Source organism: Macaca thibetana, chromosome 1, assembly GCF_024542745.1.
Source record: "Macaca thibetana thibetana isolate TM-01 chromosome 1, ASM2454274v1, whole genome shotgun sequence".
NCBI lineage: Eukaryota > Metazoa > Chordata > Mammalia > Primates > Cercopithecidae > Macaca > Macaca thibetana.
In genome coordinates this window covers 186,528,866-186,548,406 of record NC_065578.1, presented here as the reverse complement: position 1 = coordinate 186,548,406, position 19,541 = coordinate 186,528,866, and the positions used below count along the sequence as shown (strand labels likewise).

At 39.7% G+C, this 19,541-nt stretch overlaps 1 protein-coding gene across 2 annotated transcripts in view; it reads left to right on the top strand.

Moving 5' to 3' along the window:
* PAPPA2 (pappalysin 2) overlaps positions 1–19,541 on the top strand; it is a 298,413-nt gene that overhangs the window by 194,676 nt on the left and 84,196 nt on the right. For both annotated transcript variants that reach the window (XM_050766967.1, XM_050766964.1), the window contains one exon: positions 18,212–18,383. In XM_050766967.1, coding sequence (XP_050622924.1) covers positions 18,212–18,383 — 172 coding nt within the window. The remainder of the gene's footprint in view (positions 1–18,211; positions 18,384–19,541) is intronic.

Sequence of the window (19,541 nt, the reverse complement as noted above, 5' to 3'; positions counted from 1 at the left end):
ACTGATAGGAATAATGGCTGGAGAACAGATCTCTGACCCATGCAAAACAGGGCCCAGTTTTCTGGTCTTTACAGGGGCCAGGAAATGAAGAAAGAATGACCTGTTTTTTTCTTTTAGTATGGATTCATTACTTATTCTCTCCTTTTCAGGAAATAAAAAGTACATGGTTTGGTTTCCAATGCTGTTTCTCAATTTAACTCCAATATATTTTTCAATCAAGAGAAAATCCTTACAGATTTTGGTTGCCAATCTTGGTTTTTGGTATTGAAAATAATTTTCATATTTTTCTATATTGTTGGTATCTAAATGGGAAGCAAAGAGAAATTACCTTATAGTATTCTTGTGAGATTAACTGAAAATAATACATGTGAGATTTGTAGCACCTTCTAACACCAGGTTGGAGTACCACCTGGGGCAATTTTCACAGTATTCCCCATCTTTATTTTTTGCCAATCAGGTGTGCTAGTTATCAGTAAATTTGTTCGTTTCCTCTTGGTTCCAAATCCAGCCGCATCACCTATGCTGTAATAGTAGAGCTGGATTTTTATCACTATTTATCCTTTGCCAACTGGCATCATGTTACGCATCATCAGTAGAGGGTGCTAGAGAGACAATGCCAGAGGAGGGGTTTTCTCTGCTGTTTCTGGTGTGATTTCTTCTCTTTTGTTGCTGTGACATGCTTGGCCAGTGGTGTGCAGCACACCTACAGTCAAATACAGCAGACATTTTTTCAGTTGGCTCTTCATCACAATCAACCAAACGTGGCAGCTTGGGAAATTGTGATGCTGCTGAATGCCGTGGATTACTAGCATCCCATATTCCAATGGTAAGGGACTCAGCATTGTACTCAAGACCAAACGCACAATCAAACTTGTCCCCAAATCCCATCCTTGTGAATCTATCTTCTAGTATTAACCCCAGTACCATTCCATCTCAGTTGGGATCCAATCAGGACACAGTAATTAAAATAGAGAAGTTCATAAAAGTAGTTATTAACCAGTAATGGAATTGACTACTAAAGGGTAGGGAGAACTCTAACGAATAAAAGAATGATTGATAAAGGCAGCAACCATTACTTTTAGGAGTGATAGAAGAGTATCCAAGAAAGGAACAAATATGGAAGAGGCCGCCAACCCAAAGCTGAGGTTCAGATCTCATTGGAAGAGGTGGGCTGTGGCACGTTGTGTGGCAGAGAAGTTGTGGAGGTTCTACAGAATGGAATGGGGCTGGTAGTCAGTAAATGCTCACTGGGGTACACGTAAAAGCTCATGAAGAAGCTGGCTCTGGAACACAACTGGGACTTGCTGGAAAGCTGTCACTGTGGTGCTGCTGGAACTTTCTGGGAGTCTCCCCACTGGGCACTAATGAAACTTGATGGGAGACATCCACGGGGTGCCACTGAGACTTGTTGAGAAGCCAGCTAAGATGCTGGTAAGACTTGCTGGGACATGTGGAGTATCCTTGAAACTCACTAGGTGGTGAGCACCACTGGTTGTCTCACACGTGGCTGGAGAAGCAAGGAGAGGAAAGCACATAGGAATGAAGGCAAGCCTCTTCATCCTGCAATGTCTCTCCAGTGCCATCTACTGAAGAAAAAAGTGACATGCTAGCTGGTAAAGAGAAATGTTTTCATGGTCCAGCTCTAGTGTCATAAAGCAGAGCAATGAAGGGTGGATTTGGAACTGAGAGGCAGTAAGTTGAAAACCAGCAGAGAAAGTCTTGTTAAATAACCAAGAAGAAACCCCTTTTCTCTGTGTCTTTTGTGTTCCACACAGGAGTTCTTTCCTGGCTTCAATACTATTTTTCTTTTTCTTTTTCTTTTTTTTAGAGACAGAGCATCACTCTGTCACCCAGGCTAGAGTGCAATGGCGCGATCTCAGTTCACTGCAAGCTCCACCTCCCGGGTTCACACCATTCTCCTGCCTCAGCCTCCCGAGTAGCTGGGACTACAAGCGAATACTATTTTTCAGTATAATTTCTGAATAGATTTGAGCTAATTAGAAATTCTTTTTTTAATGTTTTGAACTTAAGTCCTAGACCAACATAAAGTATAAATACCTTATTAGTTTATTCAGTATAAATACACATTCTGATTGAGATGGGAAACAAGTAACAGATACTCATAAATATAAAATCCTAGTGGGTTCTAAGGTTTGCCTTAAACTATAACTTATCAAAGCCAAGTGTTCCAGTATAAAATTGAATAGGATATTAATCTTTTAAAATAAATATCCATGTGGAAACTAGGGTTCTTTCTTCTCTCTCTTGTTCTCACTCTCATTATATGTGTATATGTATGTGTGTTTGTTTGCATGTGTGTATTCATGTGTGTTGGTGTATAGAAAGAGATAAACTATTTGTTGTTCAGAAACCATTTAAGTGACTCAGTTGAACAGGAATAATTTTTCAGTTTAGGAAACTGAGACTTAAGTGCACAAATTTACTTTATTTGGGATTAGCAAAAGTAAGACTAGAATCCAAGTAACTTGTTTCTAGGAAGGAAAGCTATTATATAAATGGCAAACTATTTCAGAAATCTACTATCATGTCTACTACTCTTCAAGAAATCCTCCCACTCTCTCTCAAACCATATTTTGATTCAGGTAACAAGAGTTTAACTAGCCCTAGAATAATCAAATGACAGCTGTATTTTACATCTACTTATGTAAACGGGCATATTGGTTTAGAGGAAATGATGACTTGTAAATTCAGGCTCCAAGTAATACAGGTGAGCTGGAGAAACCTGATGGAGTAGGTTACCAAGGGGAAAATTGTAAAGATACTTTGGACTTTTGGGAAAGTGTAGGAAATATTTAATTCAGATTAGGGCAATTTTATGGGCACAACCCAGAGGATTTGAGGTCAATAGAAAAAGAGAAGTTTTGACCCAGCTCCTCTGGGGTCCTAGCCCAGACCAAAAAAAATTAAAAAATAAAAATCTTGTTTCTTAGAAAAGAAAAAAAAATCTGAAGAAACATATTCCACTCTCTCTGAGATTTAAGTACATCTAATCCAGGAAAAGAAACATAATTTTGAAAGCCTGGCTTATGTGTGTATTAGTTTTCTAATGTTGTGTAATAATACTACTATAAATATAGCAGCTTATAACAATGCTTATTTATAATCTTACAGTTTCTGAGGGTCAGGATTCTAGGCAAGGCTTAGCTGGGTCATCTGTAAGGCTATAATGAGGTGTCAGGAATGTGTTCTCATTTGAAGACTTGAATGGGGAAAGTCCACTTCCAAGTTCACATGGCTGTTGGTATTTGGTTCCAAAAGACTGTCACACTGAGGGCTTCAGTTTTTTTTTGCTGGATGTTGCACAGAAGCCACCCTTACTTCCCTGCCACATAGTCCACTCCATTGGGAAGCTCACCTATGGTAGCTTGTTTCTTTAAAGTCAACAAGACAAAGAGTCTCTCAGCAAGTAAACTACAATCTTTTGTAACATAATCACAAGTGTTACAGCTTGTCAACTTTGTATTCAATTGATTAGCATCATGTCACTGGTCCCACCCACACTCAAGTTGAGGAGATTATGCAAGGGTAGGGATTTCAGAAGGCAGGGATTATTTCCATCACAATAGTTTAGCCTGAGATAGGCTAATGTACGCAATACCCTTGGAGTTAGCTGACTACATGTGTCTCATATCCTGACGGAGCCACATGCTATAGCCATACACCAATGTGGTCATATATCTGTATGAATATATGTGTGTGTGTATGTGTGTGTTTGTGAATATGTTTCACTTTATGCAAGACAGTCTTGAAAAAGGTTAATGCGATATGCATTGAATTATAAAACTAATTTTTAAAATGATTTAAATTTTTAAGTGGTTGTGCCATTCAAAAGAGCATTGTTGTTTTATTTTTAAGGTCTTTATTCTTTTAGAGCAGTTATAGGTTCACAGAAAAATTGAAAGGAAGCTACAGAGATTTCCCATATACCCACTGACCTCACCCATGCCTAGCCACTCCTGCTATCAACATCCCCCACCAGAGTGAGACATTTTTTAAAACTGATGAACCTACAATGACATGTCATAATCACATCAAATCTATAGTTTGCATTAGAATTCGCTCTTAGTGTTTGTTGTGCATTCTATGTATTTGGGCAAATGTGTAATGATATGTATCCATCATTATAGTATCACGCACAGCATTGTCACTGCCCTAAAAATCCTCTGTGTTCTGCCTATTCACCAACATACCCTACATCCCTGCTGTCCCAAACTTCTCAGAACCATTAATATTTTTACCATCTCCATCATTTTGCCTTTTCCAGAATGTCATATAGTTGGAATTACACAGTGCATGGAATTACACAGTTTTCAGATTAGCTTCTTTCACATTGTTACATGCATTTAAGTTTCCTTCATGTCTTCTCATAGCTTTATAGCTCATTTCTTTTTATCATTGAATAATATTCCATTGTGTGAATATACAACAGTTTATTTATCCATATACCTATTGAAGGACATCTTGGTTTCTTCCAGGTTTTGGCACTTATGAGTAAAGCTGCTATAAATATCCATGTGCTGGTTTTTGCATAGACATAAATTTAAAAATGTCTTTGACTAAACACCAAGGAATGTGATTGCTGGATCATATGGTTAAGAGGATGTTTAGTTTTATATGAAGATATATCGTTTTTTAAGAAAAACATAAATATTGTAAAGAGCAATGGCATCCTCAGATCTTTTTCCTCTTCTCCTTCTTTTCTTTTTTCTTTTCATCATAAATCTTTATTTTTCTATTTACTTAAATAAAAGTAAGCCTGTACTCTTGAACAACATGTAAATTAAGAGTACCAACCCTGTACAGTAAAAAAAAATGCATATAATTTTTGACCTCCCAAAAACCTAACTATTAACAGCCTACTGTTGCCTGGAAGTCTTACTGATAACATAAACAATTGGCCAGGCGTGGTGGCTCACGCCTGTAATCCCAGCACTTGGGAGGCCAAGGCAAGCAGATCACCTGAGATCAGGAGTTTGAGACCAGCCTGGCCAACATGGTGAAACCCTATCTCTACTAAAAATACTAAATTAGCCTGGCGTGGTAGTGGGCACTGGTAATCCCAGCTACTTGGGAGACTGAGGCAGGAGAATTGCTTGAACCCAGGACACGGAGGTTGCGGTGAGCTGAGATTGCACCACTGCACTCCAGCCTGGGTGGCAGAGCAGGACTCCGTCTCAAAAATCAAAATGAAACAAAACGACAACAATAACAACAAACAATTAGCACATATTTGATATACTAAATGTATTATATACTACATTCTTACAAAAATAGTAAGCTAGAGAAAGGAAAATATTATTGAGAAAATTGAGGAAGAGAAAATATATTTACAATTTATTGAGTGGAAGTGGATTATTATAAAATATATAAAATCTGAGTCAAGGAAAAATAATGAATTCATGCATTGTGTTATTATATGGTCCTATATGCAAAGCAAAAATCCTTAAACCGAGAATTTACCTTTTGCATTAAAAACATTTACCAATAGGCTGTTATTATGGACATCATTTGGAGTCCAGCCTCTAGCTCTTGTATATTTATCATAAACCTGAACATATACATATAATTAACATACCTGCCTTACTTTGCTAACCATGCTTATGTAAAGAAGAGTATCAAGTAATTTTCAAAAATGAGTAATCAGTGAATAATGTGTATTTGGTTTGGCTTGCAATGCCCCAGACTCACAGATAGAGACCTACAAATTTGTGACATGAATACTAATTTAGTCACCTTCATCGTCTCTGTTAGCCTCTGCTCTTCAGGTTACTGTTCCCTGAAGCAGGGCCTGTGAAAATAAATAATCCTGGTAGAAAAATCAACAATTAGTCATCCAAATGACCCAAATTTTCCCTTTGCAGTTTATGAATTTGGGTAACATGCCATGTTAATCCTATCTTCAGGTTGACTTACTCTGGCTGCCTGGACTCCTCAGATCCCTGCCAATGGCACTGTGTGCTAGTGACACAAAAGATGTCTTTAGCCTTAGAAAGCTATCCTTAAGAAGGTGAATCTGCTGGCAGAGAAGCCATAGCCTTACTCATTAAGTCCAATGCAGGTGATTTATGTGTTAACCTCTATTGTTCATGGAGAATTCACTGTAGACATGGAATTATAGTTAGGAAGTGGGGGGATGTGGTAGAAAGAATCGAAACTTTTCCGTAGAACTTCACTTTTATGTCTTTAATAGTCCCCAGAGCGTTTCTGGGAGGAAGTGGCTGTCTCATTTAGGAGATGTAGAGACTCAGGTGTGAATATGTTTCTTCTTGGTTATACTATGGGGGGGGGGGGGGGGGGGGGGGGGGGGGGGGGGGGGGGGGGGGGGGGGGGGGGGGGGGGGAGGTTACAAATTGAGCTGGAGCTAGCTTATAGGACGTCTGAGCCCCAGTCCAGGGAGAGGAAGCCAGGGCACAGCTCAGTACTTGGCCATTCCATCCCTGCTGTGATCAGTCTCTGAGTCTGGTCTTGGGAATAGCATTATTTCATCTCTATTATCTGTCATTCTGCTTCATGCTTTATTTTTCCCTGGAACCCTCAGCTGCTGCTTTACAGATTCCCATTGTGTTTCACTTACTTGGAGCTCAGATTTGAAATGCCAATTCTTTTCCCTCCTCTTCCACCTGGATTGGGTTCCAAACCTTTCCAGCCTTCTTCTTCCTCTGCTCGGTCCTATGTAGAACCCCTTTTGATAGCCTCAAGATGTGAAGGCTCCTCCTTTTTTTTTTTTTTTTTTTTTTTTTTTTTGGCTTAGGAACTGCATTTTAAAGCATTTATTTTTTGACTCCTCATCTTTTATTTTTATCATCAGGTTTCCTTTTAATGTTCCTGAGTGACGGGAAATGTTCTCTCTTGCTGCTGGGAAAGGCACTATAGAAATGAAATATGTATTGCCTTTCTACTTATTTGATTATCTGCTTCCTCAAAGCAGTTTAACAAATTAACATTGAGTCTCTTATTTTCTACACAGTTTCTTTTAAGCAAGGAAAGAATTATAGCTGCTCAATTGCTCCCTTGCTTTCTTGCCCAACTTCCTTTTCCCAGAATGATTTGTCCATAAAATAAGAAGGAAGAAGGAAAACCCACTGGAGAGGATTCTGATTCCCCCGGCAGATGATGGATGGCCGGCTGGATGACAAGTCGGCTTTGGGAGGCACAGTGAGCTATTTGAGCCTTTTCAACTGGTTTTTTTTTTTTTTCTGACTCATGAGGTTATAGAGGAAAAATGAAGGGGCCATGGACATGGTCTTTTGGGTGGGCTTAATGAAGTATGACTAAGACAATTCCAGAATAGCCTTTATTGAAACATTACTTTGTCTGAGATTGTTCTTAGTGTGATACGTTCTAAGAACTAACTAGTAAAAGCATTGGATCAAATGCTAGGAACAGGTGAAACCAGCTTAGGAAGACTTAGGGTTGAGGTCCACCCCCAAAGGAATAGACTGATTTTAAAACAACTCCTCCCTAGTGACTTATCATAGTGCCTGAAATTCCATTATTAAGAATTATTTTCTTTAAGTCTCTACAATCTCCAGATGTCTCTTTAAAATAGTAAATAACTATATACTAGAACTAAAAGTGTTTTAAGTCTTTATCAACTATTTATAACAGAAGTATTCTCTTATGGATTTTGATAATTCAAAAAATGAGCCCCATGGCCCTGCTGAAATGTAACCTAAGGTAGCCATTTAGAAGTTTTAGGGAACAAGAGAAGTAGAAAAAAGTGGTATTGAAAAGAGGGATGAATTAAAAATGTCACCTACTTCCCATTTTGCTCAGGACTGGCCTTGTCGGTATAGTCTGTATTCATGGCAACTGGTGGAGAAAGCACAGAAAATAAAAGGAAACCAGTATTTCCAAGGTTCTGTCATTTTGCCAGCCTGCCAAGGAGACAGATGCTGTAGACAGATTAGACCATAAGCTCTGGTTGAAATGACTCTCAGGCCGTGTCTGGTTTTGTGTGCAACCATAGCTCTGCCGGCAGAGGAAGTCTGGAGATTGAAGTGGCAGCAAACCCAATGCCCAGACCCCTGCTTCTCACTTTTGTCTACATAATTTAGTCTCACCGCATGATTTTAGCACAGTCTATTCCCTTCCTCAGCCCTTGATTTCTCCATAAGCAAATGAGCCATCAGTGTTGCAAGGCTCCAGCGGGTTAGGAAGAGCAAAAGAACAGAAGATAATAATACTCCAAATCTGATATCAACCAAGGACTGGTAAACTCTAGGATTAGAAGATGACAGAAGCAACATGAAGCTTCTGTTGGGGAGTCTAGAAATTTACAAGGAAAATAAACCAAGGAGAAGTAGGGAGAGGTAGAGTCCCAAAGCGACCCCACAGGTGTTTTATGTTCTTCTTACTTCTGCATGTGAATTTGAGAGCCATTCAAGGAGCTGGATCGCAAATCCTTAAGACTTCCATTTAGTCATAGCTTATGTACAGCCCACAGAGAAGCCAGGCTACCCTGTCTTCCTGCCCTGTAGGTACTGTTCTAGGAGTGACACAGTCTGAAGCGTACGCCCATTAAACTTCATCACGGGGCTGTGTTGTTCTCACCTAACTCTATGTTTCACAGTTTCCCAGGCTCAGCCTATGAATGTAGCTGGGGAAGTGTCATTCCCTAGTGAATAGCTTAATTTCTGTGCAGGAATAAATAATAGAGAGAGAGTCGGCAGTGCAGTCCCTTGGAGGGTGCCAGTGATCATTGCTCTTTAGGAAGTGCCCCACAGGGAGATGGCTACTGCCTTTGCAAATCATGTGTGTTGGGAGGAGAAAAGCATGTAGATTTGACGTTTGAACAGCACATGAATTAGGGCCACTGACCTTCATACAGTCAAAAATTTCCCCATAATTTTTGACCTCCCCACAGTTTAACTACTAAAAGCCTACTGTTGACTGGAAGCATTACCAATAACGTAAAGTCCATTAACACATATTTGACATATCAAATATATTACACACTCTATTTTTATAATATTGTAAGCTAGAGAAAAAATCTTATTAGGAAAATCATGAGGAAAAAAATTATTTACAAATTCTTCTTATTTATTTATTTATTTATTTATTTTTGAGAAAGAGTTTCACTCTTGTTGCCCAGGTTGGAGTGCAGTGGTGCAGCACAATCTCGGCTCACTGCAATGCCCACCTCCCGGGTTCAAGCAATTCTCCTGCCTCAGTCTCCCAAGTAGCTAGGATTACAGGCATGCACCATCACACCCAGCTAATTTTGTAGTTTAGTACATGGGGTTTCACCATGTTGGTCAGGCTGGTCTCGATCTCCTGACCTCAAGTGATCCACCCACCTCGGCCTCCCAAAGTTTTGGGATTACAGGCGTAAGCCGCTGCACCTGGCCATATTTACAATTTATTAAGTGGAAGTGTATCATCATAAAGATCTTCATCCTCATTGTCTTCATGTTGAATAGGTTGAGGAGGAGAAAGAATAGGAGGGGTTGGCTCTGCTGTCTCAAGGGTGGGAGAGGTGGAAGAAAATATGTATGTAGGTGGACTGGCAAAGTTCAGACTCACGTTGTTCAAGGGTCAGCTAATATATACATATCTTTTTGTCATTTTAAATAAATGATTCTGCTTCCCTGGGCAAGTGCTAGGAAGCACATTAACTGCATAGTAGTCTGCAGTTTGAATTGTTTTCATTCTTTCTTTGGTATTCCAGAGATTTTATAATCTATGTTAAAATCATGAGTTCTGAAACTTGGTGACAGACAGGCCTTTTGAAAGAGAGCACTTTTGGCTGTGTGATGTAAATCTGTTTCTCTTCAGAAAGGCAGGGGGTCTGTAGACGATACTCTTATTATTATTATTATTATTATTATATTATACTTTAAGTTCTAGGGTACATGGGCACAACGTGCAGGTTTGTTGCATAGATATACATGTGCCATGTTGGCTTGCTGCACCCATCAACTCATCACTTATGTTAGGTATTTCTCCTAACGCTATCCCTCCCCCAGCCTCCTACCCTCCAACAGGCCCCGGTGTGTAATGTTCCCTTCCCTGTGTCCATGTGTTCTCATTGTTCAACTCTCACTTATGAGTGAGAACATGCGGTGTTTGGTTTTCTGTCCTTGTGATATTTTCCTGAGAATTATGGTTTCCAGCTTCATCCATGTCCCTGCAAAAGGCATGAACTCATCCTTTTTTATGGCTGCATAGTATTCCTGGTGTATATGTGTCACATTTTCTTTATACAGTCTATTATTGATGGACGTTTGGGTTGGTTCCAAGTCTTTGCTATTGTGAATAGTGCCACAATAAACATACGTGTGCATGTGTCTTTATAGTAGCATGATTTGTAATCCTTTGGGTATATACTCAGTAATGGGATTGCTGGGTCAAATGATATTTCTAGTTCTAGATCCTTGAGGAATCACCGCACTGTCTTCCACAATGGTTGAACTAATTTACACTCCCGCCAACAGTGTAAAAGCTTTCCTATTGCTCGACATCCTCTCCAGCATCTGTTGTTTCCTGACTTTTTAATGATCACTATTCTAACTGGCATGAGATGGTATCTCATTGTGGTTTTGATTTGCATTTCTCTGATGACCAGTGATGATGAGCATTTTTTCATATGTCTGTTGGCTGCATAAATGTCTTCTTTTGAGAAGTGTCTGTTCATATCCTTTGCCCACCTTTTGATGGGGTTGTTTGTTTTTTTCTTGTAAATTTGTTTAAGTTCTTTGTAGATTCTGGATATTAGCCCTTTGTCAGATGGGTAGAGTGCAAAAATTTTCTCCCATTCTGTAGGTTGCCTGTTCACTCTGATGATAGTTTCTTTTGCTGTGCAGAAGCTCTTTAGTTTAGTTAGATCCCATTTGTCTATTTTGACTTTTGTTGCCATTGCTTTTGGTGTTTTATTCATGACATGTTTGCCCATGCCTATGTCCTGAGTGGTATTGCCTAGGTTTTCTTCTAGGGTTTTTATGGTTTTGGGTCTTACATTTAAGTCTTTAATCCATCTACAGGCAAACATGGTAAAGCCCATATCCAGAATCAAAAATGAGTGAAGCAATTTGCCCAGCACTGGGACCTCCAAGTCTAGTTCTGAACTTGCAAATAGGTCACATTCTAGGAAGAGATGGACATTTCCTGACAGATCTATTTTGAGGAGCCAAACTCTGTGCTCAGACTTAAATAAAGGGGCAGAGAAACTTCCACTTTCCCAGGTTACAGGAATGGAAGGAGAAGTCGGTTTGGCATAATAATTCAACATTTTTCTATCATGCGAAGGAAGAATCAGAATTACTGCTGAGATTCCTCTGTTTCCCTCAGATGAGAATCTTCAGAGGAGAAGAACTTGAATTAATTTTATTTTCCCAGTTAGTAGGGTTCTCAACACCTCAAAGTACCAGCATTGGTCCTCCCAAGAAGGAAATATATTTAACATTTAACCTGGTTCCTGTCCTACAAAGCAGAGATGAAGTCAGATGAGGAGGAAGCAGAATGGGGAGTCAGAATCAAGACTTTTTTCTCTGTTAGTTTGGATAAATAGCAAAGCTATCTAAGGATGAATGCTGTTATTGTCATTACATTTGGTTTTCAGTTGGTGGTGGGAAAATTAAATGAGGACTCTGTCTCATCCAGTCCACTGTGCGTTCTATACATCCGACTCCTATCTGCTGCCAAATTCAGAGCATGTATTCCTTCTTAGCCCATACCCTCTTATTTCCATAAGAATCAATACAATGAAGTAAAATAATAGAGAAAAATCTGATCCTCTTTTACTACTTAACCTTCAAAGAGCTGTTTCTAGAAAGACCTCTGGGATTGCTATTTAGTCAGGGGTGGTACTTCTTGGATAAATGAATTACAATATTTTGTTTAACTAAACAACTGAAAAGTTGGGACATTACTCTAAAAAAATACACTGGGCAAGAAAGATTATGAGAAACTCTTTCTTGAGTTCTCTACCACATCCTGCCTGTTCATGGGTTTTCTGCACTCCCACCCCAATACCACCATCACCTCATCTGTGAAACTCAATACCATGTTAAAGCTGGAAGGGCCCTTTGATAGAAGCCAGTTCAACCCCATCATTTTACTAATTTGCAGATGGAAGGCCAGGATGGTTAAGATACTTGCCCAAGGTCCTAGAGGCCAGCAGGGGCAAGCCAAGACCAGAACCCAAGTCATGTGGCCTTGGTCTACTACTTTCTTCATCACACTGTATTGTTTCTTGAAAAGTATGGTACAGATGCCAGTTTCTCTTAAGCAAAGCTAGATGCTAGATAAAAGTTGTGATCAGACTTTTATGAATGCCTGGGGGAGGGTGGATATTGACTTTAGAAAAGTTTATGAGCTGATGTCACCCTGATTTTAAGTCTGAGCTAAAACTCAGTTAAGTGCTTCTTTGTTGTTACATTACAATCTTAGTGTTGCAGGAAGTTCTGAAATATCCCATCATTTCTTTTGGGCTAAGTTTTCTCATTTAATACAAGAAATTTGAGTTGAATTCTCTTTAAGATCTGTTTCCATTTTAATGAGCTCTGGTTCCTCTAAAATGGTTGTTAAATGCCCACCCTCCCCCACCTCCATCACAGTCAGGAAATGGGGTCTTTAATCTTTCACACATTCTTACATAGGAGAAGAAATGATTTTAGTACTGATTCTGACCGACTCTGATGTATTGTTGTAACCTTCTGAAGTCCTTTCAGGTTGGCTCAGACCCTCAGGGGAACCCTGAACCAAAGCTTCAGGGCAGCTGTAGGCAGAATAACAGGACTTTGCCTATTTGTTAGGAACTACTGAGCTCCGCAAATATGGACTTGGGTTGGAAGCTGTGCCAATGTCCCTGTGATGGTCTCAAAAAATGGACCACTAAAAGAGCTGCCTGGTTTGGCATTCTCTGGGGGACAGTTCTTGGAAAGTTTGTTGGTGGGGCTGGCCACTCTATCTGCAAAGAATGATGTCTGTTTTCTGGTGTCTACCTTACCCTGTTCCTCGCTAACTATTGAAAGATGTAGGAAGACTTTGGGAATCTGCCCCTAAGTCTGAACCTGCCCCTACGTCTGTCTTCCGATATAAAAGTTGACTCCTTTCAGTATAGAATTATCTAACGTTGTTAGTCAGGAGTTAAGAGATCTGCACACACTGAATTTTCCTCAGTTCACAGTTTTAGGGGAAATGATGTTTTTTGAGATTTCTGCTTTTCCTTTGTTCTGTCTGTAAAGAACTGGAGAAAACTTTCCAGGCATCTCTTGCCTTTCCAAATTGCACTCATTCATTAAAGTCACATCAAATTCAATAATAAAACTTTCTCAGAAATAGCCATGAATTTATAAGCAGTAACCCATGATTTAATTATTTTTTTCTCTTCAGCTGTATTCAAAGTTTCTTCAGAACAGGGGATATGTTTTATGCTTTTGATCTACCTTGTGGCTTCTTTGTGATAATTTGAGTTTAATATAATAAAACATAATGATGAAGCAGTGAGGCCAATGTCTCCTTCTGGAGTCAGTCTTGGCCTATAGAATTTATTGACATATCTTTCAGGTTACATATATCTAGATCTTTATGGGGTTGAGCTTTACTCCTAGTGAGTATCAACACTTTGAAACTTATAAACATCAAATTCTGGAATCCCCCTGCAGGCCTACAGAATCAACATTTTCAGGGGATAGAGCAGGAGTAAATTTTTTAAAAAGCTTCCTAAGTGAGTCTAATGCACAGCTATGGTAAAGCCTGCCTCATGGAATAAGAGGGCCACTCTTAAGGGAGTATGCCAACAGAGGCTTCCCAAGTGCAGGCATCATTCACGTACACAACTAGCAAGGGAAAAACACACATCATTATTGCAGGGCATTGCTAGGATTGTGCCTGGGTGCCCACAGGCAGGTTCTGTACAAGAGGACAATAGCCAAAGGTTAACATACATTTTGAACAGAAATTCCTCAACCAAAAGCATGTTTTAAAACCTTATAACACAATGGCATTGGAAGTGAAGACCAGCAGAAAGAGAGTAGAGGCTTATCAGAGTGGAGAGGTAAAGAGCAAAGCTAGGGTTATGTGTAGGTGGTCATCCACATAGTATGATTTGTAAAGACCTACTGACTTAAACCTCCCTTGTGAAAAAATCATTTGGCTTAAAACACTGACTCTTGTGAGATGGAAATACCTGCGAATCACATCTGACTGGGTACATCATATTCTTACCTGAGAACACATTGTAATGGGGTGGGGAAAGAGCTGGAAACATAGATGGAAAGAGAGAGGGTGTTGCCAAAAGAGGATGCACACTGGGCAGGGCATTGTGCAGACAGTGGCAGCTGGACAAATATCATCACTTGATTTACTGTTATTTAAAAGAGTACTGCTCAAAACTATGGGACTATTAAATATGCTATGTTTTTCTCTTGCCTACCCTGCTGAGAAGCTCCTTGGCTCACTCTGGCCTCTGCTGCTAGCTCCTGAATTGGGAAGAAAGCAACAGGAAAGCAACCTCATCCCACGGGAGATGGCCCGGTGGTCTAGGCTGGCCCTGAGAGTGAGGGCTCTGAGATCCAGCCTGAGGATTTTCCTCTGACTCGCTGTGTGGCCTCCAGCCAGTCTCCAAACAGCTTTAGTTTCCTTGTATGTCAAACCAAGATAAATACCTAACTTCCCACTTCTCTGGGGCATTGTAAGGCTTCACTTCTGCCACTTTCAGTAAGGTTTGTCCAAAGACCATAAGAGGAAAGCTTTTGAGTTTTAAGATGAATTACTTTTAGTACTTATGTAGCATTAGGTAGAGAGGAGAATGTACTGGGAGGGTGGGATAATGGAGAACACAACAACCTCACTCAGAGAAGCAGTGTTTGTAGTGGAAGAGAAACCCAAAAGGGCTTTTGGGGTTGGGGTGCAAGGGAGAGAAGTCTACAATTGGTACCAGATGCCATCAGAAGCTAATGACCTGACAAACTCCGTCCTCATAAAACAAATTCCTTAAAAAGGAAGCAAATGGAAATATAAGCTAGTGAAAGAATTTGCAGCAGCTGCCCTAAAACCATTTCTCACTTCATAAACAGGTCTGGGTTTGGTCCTTTTCTTTCTTTCTTTCTTTTTTTTTTTTTTTTTTTTTTTTTTTTTTTTTTTTTTTTTTTTTTTTTTTTTTTTTTTTTTTTTGGTGTTGGTCTTATTTCATGCCACTTTCCCCTCTCATATTCTCCCCTGTCTCATTCTTCCTCCCTTGCTGCTCCTGCTGGATGGACTTCTCACACTGGCAGTCATAACAACAGTAGTTCCCATTTTGATGGAGGGAGGCTCATTCAGAGCATTTGTTTTGTGTCTTGTCTCAACATGTATTTGTCTTCAATGATGGCATGGATTAATTGGACGAAATCACTCAAAACAGCACTTGCTCTTTTCACCCTAACTTCTTTCCAATAAACTGATGTGGACGAGAGTATTAATGACTCTCTGTTTTCCAGTACTTCCTGTTTAGCATGCTGAAGAAGAGATTACATTTGGAACATCCGTGGCATGTGGCATCTAGAGAACTGGAGTTCTTTAGCATCACTAATGAAGCATCATGATCACATTTCGTAAAGGATAGTCAGATTTTAGCTTCCTTGTCAGATAGATTAAGTAAATATTTGGAGACAAAAATGTATTTCCTACATTGCATATCAGCATTGAATTTGGGGAATTGGGACTGACTCATTAACAACCCCCACCTTATATTTTTCTTCCTTCATCAGGTCTCAGAATGGATACTTCATCATCACAGGAAATAACCAGGGCTTAAACTTGTGAAAACATTTTCTTCACACCGATCACCTCCAATTCTTCCAACTTATACATAATAAACATAGAGAAAAGAAATGAGAGTATCGTTGGCATATAATTTAAATCCCAAGGCCATCAGAGCAGGGTCAACAACTTTAGCATGTTTAATTTGAATCCATCCTTTTGGGGCTAGTGCTTTTTAAGTCAAGACTCAATTATTTCAAGGTAGTAGGTGCATATTCAATGATGTTTATTCTACTTTCTCATATCATTGCCCAGATCTTTGATAGAATAGTTGACCACTAACACAATTCAGGGGGAAACAGAGCACACTACTGATGACAAGATTCATAGTAGTCATATCTTTTGGGCTAATAATTAGCACCAGGGACAACAACATCAAGAGCAAGAAAATATCTTGTTAGTCTTCCATACTAGACTATGTATTCCCTAAGAGTATGGTTCTTATACCACTGGTACTCAGATCAATGCCTTCCCAACAGAAAGTGCTCAGTAAATGCTTATTAATGAATGAGTGGAGAAAGATGGTTGAATCAGTGTTTAATGATATTTTCATATTTCAGATCCCTATTTGTCATTATAACATTTAACAAATTTCTCATTTTGATAGCCAAGGACTGACTTTGCTGTCTATAACATGAACAATCTTAATTTGGCAAATTTTTATTGTGTCGATTACAGCAAGTCATGTGTTTAATGTGAAGTGGGTAAGAGCCAGTTTTCCTCTTCAAAATGTCCATAATCTGGTTGGAACATTGAGCATTTAGGAGACACTCATATACTAATTACCTTGTGAATAAAAGGATAAATAAGTTAATTCACTGATTAAAGAATGAGAAAATGCATACATGACTATAATACAACATAAAGCAAAAGAAATGCTAGAAGTGAGCATTTTACTCACTGGGAAGTTCAAAGGAAGAGGGCATCTGAAGGGACTCTGAGAAGGAGGGTGTCTTAGCTCATTTTGTGTTGCTATAACCAAATGCCTGATTGTGGGAAATTTTTAAAGAAAAGAGATTCATTTAGCTCATAGTTCTATAGTCTTGGAAGTGCAAGAAGCATGACGCTGGCATCTGCTCAGCTTTCTTGTTGTGTCATACATAGCAGAAGCAAACACATGCAAAGGTGCAAAATTTGAGAGGCACCCTGACTTTATAACAACCTGCTCTCATGGGAACTAACCTATTCCAGTGAGAACTAATTCAGTCACCACCATGAAAACAACACTAAGCTATTCATGAGGGATCTGCCCTCATGACCCAAATACCTTCCACTAGGCCCCACCTACCAATACTGCCACATTGGGAATCAAATTTCACCATGAGTTTTTTGGAACAAACCATATCCAAACCATAGCAGAAGGCCTTGTAGAAATCTCAACAAATTGAGCAAAGGTACTGAAATGGGAGAACAAAGAAATGGGGTGACTAACAGCAAACAGACCACTGAGGCCTTCTGCAGTGAAGCAGTAGAGGAATAACAACTCTGTGAGGTTGCCATAATTATCCCCATCTTATAGGGGAAGAAGCTGAAACACTTGGGAATGAATAACTCACTCCAAATCAAACAGGTGGTAAATGATGGGTCCAGGATTCAGTTCCAGAGAGCCTGAGGCTAATGCCCTTATTATTAACCTCCATGGTTCTGCCATGGCAAGAGGGTGACACTCATTTTGCTCCAGTGTATTCTTGCTGCTGTTATGGTCCAGGCTGAGTCTAGATTGGCCCTGGCAATCCAAGATAGCAGTTCTCTGCTGAGAGGATGTCTGTGGAAGCATCTAGCGTAAGTTAAGCATGGGACATGGATTCAAGATGTGTGAGTTTCCTCTTCCAGTAACCGGTTCCATTTCTGCTGAGTCTGTGCTACTCTTCAGTGGTATGTACTGCTATGGCTTTAGCAGTTGTCAAAATATTTCCATACCAATCGGTAAATTGGTGTTGCCTTTCTGTCATCTCAGAAACCTAGGCCCTTCAGGCGTGGCCTTCTGTGTCACCTTGTGATCAAACATTTGAAAGACTGATGCCTGACATAACTAGGGGCCTTCCGATTTCACTCCTGAGCTTTGTTCTGGATTTGTTCTAATTGCTTGGGACCCAGCAGTACTGGTTGTTAAATATTTTGAGTGTCATCCCATGATCTGTTCATTTCTGAACCATGCAGAACTCTTGGAATATGTTCTCCACCTCATTTCATCACCATTTGATCCTTCTGGAAGAAAAAACCATAGAAATTCAGCTAACTGTTACTTGTTAGCTGTTAGTTTTTATGTTTATTATTTGCTGTGTGGTGTTGGATAGTAGAGCAAAAAGGGGATGAGTTAAATATCGGTTTTGGAGAAAATTGTTCTCTCTGGTTTAGGAGCCCTCCCAGACGGAGCTGCAAAGTCATCGCTGCTCCTTACTGGTTCTCAACGAGTCCTAAGATGCTTCTGTTTCTCTCATCCCAGCTGTGTCCATCAGCCCTGTGGGAAGCAGGACAGCTGTCCGTCATTGCTGCTTGATCACGCCGATGTGGTGAACTGTACCTCTATAGGCCCAGGTCTCATGAAGTGTGCTATCACTTGTCAAAGGGGATTTGCCCTTCAGGCCAGTGGTGGGCAGTACATCAGGCCCATGCAGGTGAGTGGAAAGATCATGATCACCAGGACCAAGTTCCTGGGAAGGGGGGGTATTCACGCTCTTCTCTCTGGCTCCACAGGGAAAGAGCAGATGTTTTTAAGCCATTTGAAAGGAAAACATGGGGGCTCTAACAAGCAGAAAGAAGGATGGCTTAATAGAAATGCAAGGTATATAAAAGTATGTACAGTGCTGATTAAGTGGGTTTTAAATTTCTCCTGAGGTGGGCAGTAAATGGGAGTGCTTATTCTGTTCTTCTCCCTTGTTTGTCTTTGTATCAGAAATTATTTTCCCTCCTTTTACCTTTAAGATGAGAATGCCAAAGTTCAGACTTGTCTGTAATTTTCAGGAAAGATCGGTTGTAATCAGCATGTCTGTGGTTCACACTGTCCACCCACCCCGCAACAACCCTCCAACAAAAAGACTGAAGAAATAGAATCTGATTTTCTCCCCAGAAGCATTAAAGCTGTTACTGAGGCAGAGATTCTGTCATGATCCTAACTCTGGCCAAATTTTCCAAATTTCTACAAGCTTCATTTCAAATTTCTACAGCACCATTTTCAGAATTTCAAGCTGGTCTGGAGGTAGTAGAATATGTAGATTAACAGGATGGCTCAGGAGACAGATCAGAATTAAATTTTGGCTCCACTGTATATAAGATGTGTAACTTTGGATTAAAAAATAAGCAAAACAAATTAATCTCTTTAAGCTTGTTTTCACATTTTAAAATGATTAGAACAGAGTGCTTATCTGATTGAGTTATGATAATGACTGGAAATAATGTAAATGCTTTTAGCAAAATGATAGGTACATAGCACTCTAACCGTTGTCAGTATTATGAGCATGATCATGTATTCTCAACTAAGAATTCTGTTTTCCATTTAGAGAGGTCAATTCCCTACAGAGAAATTTTAAACATGATATCAGCCATTAGAAAACCATATTATAATATAGAAGAAGGATGCCCTAGGGAAGAGATGATGGTGCTTGAGGAAAAAAAAACAGAAAGGTGTGGTCTCATAAGGAAAGAGTGGACACACAACTGTTAACTAGACATCAGTGACTTACAAGAGTTGATTTTTTTTTTTTTTTATTTTGTGCCAATTGATTGCTTAACAGGTTGGGAACCTGTGGGAGAATTTCACTTGCTTAGAGATGTCA